The following is a 9,164-nucleotide window of genomic DNA, read 5'->3' on the forward strand; positions in this document are numbered from 1 at the left end:
AAACTTGTTAACCACAGACCTTATTTCATGCATTTAACCGAAATACCCATTCTAAAATCCCATAGCCTTTTCCCCTCATTAACCAACATGGCGGCGATTTCTGGTTAAGCCTAGAAACACACGTCATCCTTGAGGTACTCTATACTCACTCTATACATTTTTGACAGATGGAGCAAAATCAACGGACAACATTCTAACGCAGTATACCGTATTTATTATATTGATAGAAAAATAGATTGTAAACAAAACTGATCAACTGCTTTTCCAGCTCAAATTCAAGTTCACTCACCAACCAAAATGTAAATCAACAAATCCATTCCCACAAAACAATAGTAAACAATGGAGTAAAACTGTATTTGGGCCAGCATGGCTGCCTTCACACAGGAACAGAAAGTCTGAACCTCAACCTTCAGAACCCTTTGTGTTGCAGATCTGACCGTCTTTCTCTTAAAAATTTAACAAAATGATCAGATCTAGGTGACACAATGTATGTTTTTAAAAGGCACCGCTGCACCGAAGTAGAAGTCCCGGGCAGAAGATCTGTGCTGTACAGGAAGCCTAAAAAAAAGGTACGGCTGTCCCAGAGTCTATTTACGTGCCGAAATAGACGTGCCCAGATTGGTGTTGAACACACTTACTGACGAGTTTATCAAGAGGATTTCAAAACTGTGTGGTTCACTGGTCTAAAAGCCAAGCCTCTGTTCAAATCAGCTGTTAATGAAAGGTTTCATCCTCAAATTCTGGATATAATATTTCAACAACACAGATTTTTATTCCAAAAATATAACTGAAAACATAACATTCTAAACGGTTATGGGAATTTAATAGTAGTGCATAGTGCTTCATTTTCATGCCAAAAATTAATTGGTGATAGTAGGCGCCATTTTCTCAAAGGGCGGACATCTGAGTATGCAATGAAATGATGAATGAATGCAAAAGCCTTCCAGGATGAAACAAGGCCTCAAATTATTCTCTTCCTGGTGAGTTCGCTTCAAAATAGGGGTACAAACACACCCAAACCAAACCTCATTACCAACTCTGAAGTTATCTCACACTCTCTCTCACACACACACACACACACACACACACACAGTAGCTTCCCTTAATCAAACACTGAAAATATTGTCGATTATTTTTTGTTGTTTTGTGTCTTATTTATTCCTGTGGATAACTGGCCAAACAGCAGCGACAACGGAGTTTGATATGAGAAAATGTTTCAGGATATAAAAGATCTGCGGTAATCGTCAGGTTTTGGTGTGAGTCCCTCAGAATCAAAGAGCGGGGGCTTCTTCAATGCTCCAGAACAAAATAACTGCACTGAACATCAGACTGATGAAATATATAAGATTATCTGAGGGGGGTAACTTCCGTTAACCCTGACGTTTGGTTAGAGGCAGGTTATTATAAAAGATTATGTGGTAAACAGGTTACTATGGCAGACTCTTTGCTAAAACGTTCTTGTGGTATCGCTGGGCCTGCTGTGGAAGCAGTTTAGACCAGACCCAGACTCTTCTCTTGTCTCATCTATCTTTACATCTGCTGCTGGTCAAACCTCTGCAGTCTCCTCCTCCTGACCTCCTCCTCAGTGAGCTGGAAACCATAAGGAGGAGGTGCCCCTCTCTGGCTCGTACGTCCTAGAGAATATAAAATATTGTAATTACTATATTTATACATTTTAAGCATTAAACTGACGCTTATCCAGAGGAACCTTTAATTGGTTAACAGGTGAGAATTCTGTGTCTTGCTCAAGAACACTTTGAGACGGCACAATGAACCTGTGACATTTCCCTCTAACCACAGTCTCCCTCACCTCTGTCATTCAAGCTGTTTCTGATGGCCGCCTCAAGCTGCTCTTCCTCAGACAATAATCCATCATCTGTTGCATACCGTTGGCCTGCTGAGTCTCCTCCTCTAGTGCCAGTGTAGCCTACAGAGAGAGAGAGAGAGAACAATACACATTAGGCGAACAGTAGACGATGACGGCAGGCTGCCTCATTATTTCTGATGGAAATTTCTCACTGTTGCACAAAGCGCTTACAGCTTAGCATGTTTAGCATTCAGACTACCAACTTGGTAGCAGTCAAACTGCTTCTGTGCGGTTGCGAAACTTCTGCTCTTGGATTTCTTTGCGCTTGGATTTTTTGCAAGCACAGACTGAGCACAAGCAGAGCAAATCTAAGTGCGAGCAGGGGCTATTTGAGTGCGAGGGCGGGGTTTGAGGGAAAGCCTTACAAAATCTGAATATGAAATCAATAAATCATGCTCTCAAAGTGATAGACCACACTCTTGAATAAAGATAGGGAAAAATCCCTGATCGTTAGAATAGAAGAACTCTTAAAAGTTTCCTGAAAGTGCTTTGTTACATAGTAGTAAGACTTGTATTATCGTATCGCACCATACAAACAATTATCACACAATTTTTCAAATTGGATACATGACTAACTTTCCTTAAATGGTGTTGTACCTGAAGAGCGGTAGGATGTAGTTGGCCGGGAGTTAAATCCGTTTGAGGTCACAATCCCTGGTGGGAATTTAGAAAAACAGAGCATTTCAATGTATAAAAAGTCTTATAAATACATTTACATTTACATTTAGATATTAGGATTTAGTAACGCACACATGCACGCACAGACACACAGGGGCAGACCTGCACATCTCTCCATGATGGTCTTCAGTGGTCCAGCGGTGTAGAGCAGACCCACCACGATGCCGGCCAGGTGACCAATCAGGGACGTCCTGAGGAGAGCACAGACTTACACACCTGTGTGACATAACACCATCTAGTGGACGCTTTTATCCAAAGCACCTAAAAGACTAATTTAAGCATGGGTCGCTCCATAGGGAATAGAACAGTAGCACTGACCTTGGCCCCCATTGAGTTAGACATGGGACCACTTGAATCTATTACCTCAGAGGTTTTCAAAGTGGGAGGCGGGCCTCCCTAGGGGGGCTCCAAACAGTTTCAGGGGAGGCTTAGTGAATGGAAGTGAAAAAATATGATCTTAGTTATCAATAGGTGATCGCGTAGAATAATGTGTGATTATTTGGTTAGAGAGATATAGTTCAGAGATGCTGCAGTAGTTTTATGGAATTTTACAGTTTTTTCCACTTTCCCAGACAGAGTCACAAACAAATACATGCCTTCAGACAGACCATTTTGATGTATTTGGTAGGCATGGGTCGATTTCCGGTTTTACCGGTTCGGTTCGGTATACGAGCCCAAACCGGTTTGATCACGTGCAAACCGAAAAAACCTTAAAAAAAAAAAAAAAAAATTTTTTTTTAGTTTTTTTTTTTTTTTTTCCAGTCCATTCTGATTGCACTATTGTTCGTATTAGCTTCTTCTCAAGTTGCACTAGTAGGCAAAAGTCTTATTTTGTTTATTATGTTGATGTTTGAAGAAAAGTTAAGCTGAATAGTTATGAGAAATAAAAACAGTGTGTTGTTACAGTTAAAAGGTTCTGCTTATTTGTATTCAGTGTTCGTGCTGGTTGGCAGCATACCAGCTTAGAGGTGCATTATCGCCACCAACTGCAGCCGCTTTGATACGTTTTTTTGGGGAATATCGAACCGGTTTCAAAATGTTCAAACCGACCCATGCCTAGGCCCTATATTGTGTGAATTTGTGAGTTTTGAAGTTTATAAGGCAGCTCAGCTGTAAGCCAATCCATTCTGATTGCACTGCTTGTGTTTTTATTAGCCTTTTCTCAAGTTGCACTATAGGCAGCAGTCTTATTTCATTTATTATTTTGATGTTTAGAAGAAAAGTTGAGCTGAATAGTTATGAGAAATAAATACAGGGTGTGTTTGTTACACAGGTGTCCTGCTTCTTTTTATTCAGTATCATTGCTGGTTGACAATACCAGCTTAGAGGTGTATTATCGCTATCAGGTGGACTGAAGTTGCACTACAGACAGTTATGGGCCACACTCGGGAGCCCTGCTTTAAAAAAAAAAAAAAAAAAAAAAAAATTAATTAATTAATTACAAAAAAAATCGGTATACCGGTTAGATCCGGTTTAGACGGCAATATCGAACCGGTTTTAAAATTTTCAAACCGACCCAGCCCTAGTATTTGGTGTAGTCTGAAGTATGTCAACCAATTGTTGAGTGTCTATGGAAACAAATAACATAATCATGATCCCATAGGCATCCAGGAACTGAGCGAAACTAAGCAAGTAAACTAATAGGGGGGAGGGGGGCTGGGTGCCTTTTTCCAACCTTTGTCTTGAAAACCCCTGTATTACGTCATATTGATAATAAATTATAATATCTATATACATGTAGCTGGGTTGTCCAGACATTGTGAGTTCTGAGAAATTTCCAATTCTGATTTCTGTCTCACCCGGGTGCTGTTATGTGGATCAGCACTAGCTCCACCCAGCTAGCAAAGCGATTGGATACAGGGATACCCATCACATAGGTCACATCCCCTGGGTGGTAATGGTTAATAAGCACCTTCAGGGCAAACAGGACACCTAGAAACACAGCAGTTTAATGAAACATCATTATATCATCAAATCATATTACTGTATATCAAAATATTTTACTTTCTGGAAAACAGTGTACCTGTAATACCAGCACAGACTTTTGAACAACAAAACTGTATACAACAAATCAGATTGGCTACACTTCCGGGTGCAAGTGCCGTTCATTTTAAACAGCAGTTCATGGTGAACCCATGCCTTTTTTTTTTTTTACTCTAACTACTCCTTCATATTGGATACATATTAAGCTAGACAGTTTTTGAGATATTAACGTTTGGAGCAGCTTTTCAGCTTAATTTAATACTAGTTTCTGCTGCAGTGGCACCCAGAAGTAATTTTTTTGCTGTTGTGACTTGTCACACTGATTCGTCCTATTGTCTTTTAGGATTCTGTTGCTAGTTTGTACCTGAGAAGCCGACAGCACACTCCATGCTGTAGGACTGGTTCTCGGTGAGCATCGTTAGCCCCACCTCCAGCAGCAGATAGACCAATCCGGTGAGCAGAGAGAAGACGGACAGCAGATAGATGAACCAGGCTCTGCCCATCCGTTGCTCCAGCCTGGTGCCCTTCCAGAGGAAGGAAGCCATGTTGAAGTAGAGATGCCAATCATCCACATGGTGCAGTGGGGAGAGGAGGAGGCGGCGCCAGTCTTTGTGCCAGTACGCCTCGTGGACACTCACACAGGCCTGGGGATGGATGGATAGTGCTAGTAATAATAATAATACTAATACAATAAAACTAAAAATAATAAAACTAAAAATAATAATACACGGCAAAGGTGAACACTTCGTCCCCTTCAAATGATGCAGGCCAATATCACTTTGATGCGCAAGTGTAACGCCCCCAGTGTCTTACTTAAAGCAGCTACGGGGAACGTTTATTTTGTAGTTATTGTAGAGGCACCAGTGGACAAAAGCGGTACTGTTCACCCAAAATGAAAGCTGCATTTCGTGAACACCGAGGCTCCTCCCGCCGTCTCCACCGGGCTGTCTGAGCCGCGGCACGGCATGCAGGGCTTCTCAGAGTCAGCGAGCCTCCCCCGCTGTTTTATTTACTGCATAAGGTTGACATCACTGCTTCATTCGCCGGCCGGAATAAGAATTACAAGCCGTTTCACACGGACGTGACACGTGACGGACGCTATGCGCGATACGAGGCATTTAGAAACACTACTACAGTGCTGTATATAGAAACGGCAGATCTCCACGTTGATGGTCTCATTTGCTGATGTACATAAGATGTGAGGCATCAGTAGACTTTTAGATTGTTTCATAACGAGTTAAAAGTTCTCTGTAGGTGCTTTAAAGTCGAACTGAACCCGTATCGTCACGTGCGTCGCAGTCCGTTTCAGACTGAAAACATAATTTGTCTGAGATGACAAATTGAGAGGCGGGTCATAGTATCATGTCGATGATTTGATTTGACAATTCTGTCGACTGGCTTTGGCATTGGTCAATCATGGCGTGTTCCACCCCCAAATCGAGTGGGATTCAGCGTGTTGTCGTGCTACGCGAGTGGGATCCGCGGAGTACCAGGCAGCCAGCTGCTTCGTGCGGAGGGAGCGCACAATCCGATGAATGGGTGCTGCCCGCCCGCCTGGAATCTCCGAGGGCAGACCCCTGACAACCACGCTCTCAAGCGCGCGCCTTTTATGCTATTTCTGTAAATACGATATCCCTGGAATGCGCGTTTTAACGAGCCAGTTACATTTCTTTGCATTCTTAGAGATTATAGTTTTTGTTTTTTGTTCATGTTTCTAACAATTGGCCAAGTTAGTAGTTAGTTTATGGGATAGGAATTCTGCCAGATGACAGACACTAGGCGCCATTTTCTACTTCATTTGGAAGAGAAAATTATCCTGAAATGAAGATTTGATTGACAGATGCATGTCGTGATATGATTGGTTGAAATGGGGTAGAAATTTGATAGTACAAGGTGACGTCAGCAAACTGTACATTACTGTTATCAATGAAATCTTGAAAAATGAACTTTTGATGTAAAAAAGTGTGAAAAACTAAAGAAATTAGACTTTTGTGATTTTGTTTGCATACATTATTAAATAGGTGCACTGCATGCCCAGGTATTTGAACTAAAAGAAAAGAAAAGTCATTTATGAGTTCAGCTCGACTTTAAGATACTTCAGCACTGCAGTAAAAGCACTGATGGTGGAAGTAGCAGAATTAGTAATAGCAGTATTAGCAGTGTTGCTATGTTTATGCTTTACCTTCATCAATGGAGCGGCAGGGAACAGGTAGAGGTAGACGTTGAGTCCCAGGACAGCCAGGGTGACGGGGGGGATGTTGTCCAGACCCACCTGGAACAGCTGGGAGGCCAGGAGCAGCAAGCCCAGCTGGGACCCCCGATGTCGGCGGCGCATACTGAAAACAGCCTGGGGAGAGACGGATGGCCCTGCTTATTTTCTTTTCTATTGCTTACCAGAAACTTTCCAGCAGACAGAGACAGACAGGAGAGAAGAGGGAGAGAGGGAGAGGGCCTCTGCCCAATCCACATATCAGCCCAGCCTGAGAAGATCAAGTAAGTCAAGTTATATACCTCATAGAACTACTGTTGAAACTGCAGTCTGTTTTTTCTTTTAAAAAACAGCTAAAGACTCATCTGGTCAGACTTTGTCTATCCTCTTGTCTTGTGTCTGTATACTGTGTTTTATGGACTCCTGGCTGCTATGCACTGTTATGACTTTGCTCTATGAAAGGTGCTATGGTATAAATAAAGTTACTTACATGCAACTACAAATTTATGAGCTACACTCTCTCTCACACACACACACACACACACACACACACACACACACACACACACACACACACACACACACACACACACACACACACACACACACATTTTATTCTTCACATGGAGACATAAAAACAAAGTCTCAAACTCTCTGAAACAAATAAAAAGACAATTGGAGCTAAATAGACCACTTGACAACAAACATTCTAAATGGCCTCTAGTTTAATTCCTGATGAAAGTGTTTGCTAATACAGTACTGTCAGGAACTAAGCTGGGTTTTTCAAACTTAGCAACATAATTCCAGTGACTTACAGGCACTACTGTTACATTAGCGTAACTAGTTAACGTTAGTTGTCTGAAAAACAAAAAGGTTCGATTGTGCCGTTAAAATACATTACAGAACCAGTGTTGATCCTAAAGTGAAAGCTTTAACGCCAACTACGCGTTAACATTAGTGAATGACGTCGTTAGACAAAGTAACTTACTGTGCGTTAGTGAACTAAGTCAGTAAAACGTTAGATGTTCCTCATCCTTTTCGTTTGGATACGCTAGGTGGCTCCAAATAAGGTCCTGTTTGTATTTCTCGCTCTGCAGGCTTCAAAACATCATCACTCACAGATGGAAAGTGAAAAGATCATCAAGCAAACACGAGGCAAGAGGACAGAGTATCTTGGTTGGCATTTGGTCATAATTTCTCGCAGTTGCACCAGTTGTTTGGCGGAATGTCACGTGATCATAACAAATCGACGTGTACAGTAGCGCGCACGCGCTCTTCTTCTTCTTCTTCTTCTTCGGGGTTTAACGGCAGTTTGCAACCTTATCGTTGCACTACTGCCATCTTCTGGAGATAGTTAACCCCTACAATGTCCAGCTGTCTCAAGAAAGCTGATCAAACAATTGCACCACACTCCAGTATGCCTTTTAACGCTGCTGATCCTGTTACTATAGCCCTGCTCTTTTCATTCCCCCCATCAAGTAATTTCCCTCTACTGTATATTTCCTGCAGTTAGGCTCCTATGTTCGGTTTCTGGTGTTAGCCATCGCTGCTCATCACTACCTCGTCTCTTATTTCCTCCCCTTTGTTCCTCATAATGAGTGTCAAATAGGCCAATATAGCTACAGCAGGAACTTTGGTAGCCTATTTGCCGATCAACCTTGTAGCCTACTATTAGATCGGACATCTGATTGGCCTGTCTTCACTAGTGAAGACTGAAGAGTAAACCTCTCACTTTTGGCTTACACTCCTATCTGGTGTCAATTAAGAACACGTGTGCCAGGTGTACACGCGTTTCCACAATTAATTATTCAGCCTTGTGCAGGAAACAGAAACCCGACTCCCAGATCACCATTGTTCTTACCAGTCATTGAAAACAAAAGCTTACAGTTCAGTAGCCTATTTGAGATAGGGCTAGGGCTATTACCCAGAGCAAAAAGAGCAAACATCTACAGTTTCCACAGTTAAACTCATTTCTCTCTCCGGAATGAGTTTAACCGAGAGACTACCTCCACGACCACGTCGTCTCAAATGGCTGGCCAACCGGTGCTGGTGGAGAGGCTGTTGCTATAGTAACAGCGGTACGCAGAGTAGAGAGATGAGAGGAAGTTGCGTCAAGCTAGCGAGAGATAATTAGAGTAATACCGGAAATTTGATGATTTTCCCTTCAAAACAAAAGCGAGAAGCTGTCACTTTTGGGGAAAATATAACTAGAAAAAATAAATGTCATGTTAAAAGTAATGTTATAAAAATAATAATTACAGTAGGCTAAATATGGAGTGTAACCCCAGCTGTGAAATAAATAGGCAAAAAAAGCTATTCGAGTGAACCTATTAGGCTACTTGATGAGAGTAGGCTATTATGGACAGGTACATTTAAGGAAAACAAAAATACAAGGAAATAGAAGCAAAACAATTGCTCAGTCTTAAT

At 41.8% G+C, this 9,164-nt stretch overlaps 1 protein-coding gene across 1 annotated transcript; it reads right to left on the reverse strand.

Annotated features, from left to right (window-relative positions):
- Positions 1 to 242: 242 nt before the first annotated feature.
- rhbdd1 (rhomboid domain containing 1) lies at positions 243 to 7,944 on the reverse strand. The gene is made up of 8 exons (XM_083637200.1): positions 7,726 to 7,944; positions 6,711 to 6,875; positions 4,893 to 5,172; positions 4,345 to 4,477; positions 2,648 to 2,736; positions 2,465 to 2,521; positions 1,811 to 1,927; positions 243 to 1,634 (listed from the first exon to the last, which is right to left on the reverse strand). Exons 2-8 carry the CDS (start codon positions 6,861 to 6,863, stop codon positions 1,531 to 1,533), a joined length of 933 nt encoding a protein of 310 aa, XP_083493326.1. The 5' UTR covers positions 6,864 to 6,875; positions 7,726 to 7,944; the 3' UTR covers positions 243 to 1,530.
- Positions 7,945 to 9,164: the final 1,220 nt, after the last annotated feature.

The sequence above is a fragment of the Poromitra crassiceps genome (assembly GCF_964638095.1).
Source record: "Poromitra crassiceps genome assembly, chromosome: 5".
In the NCBI taxonomy this organism is placed as follows: domain Eukaryota; kingdom Metazoa; phylum Chordata; class Actinopteri; order Beryciformes; family Melamphaidae; genus Poromitra; species Poromitra crassiceps.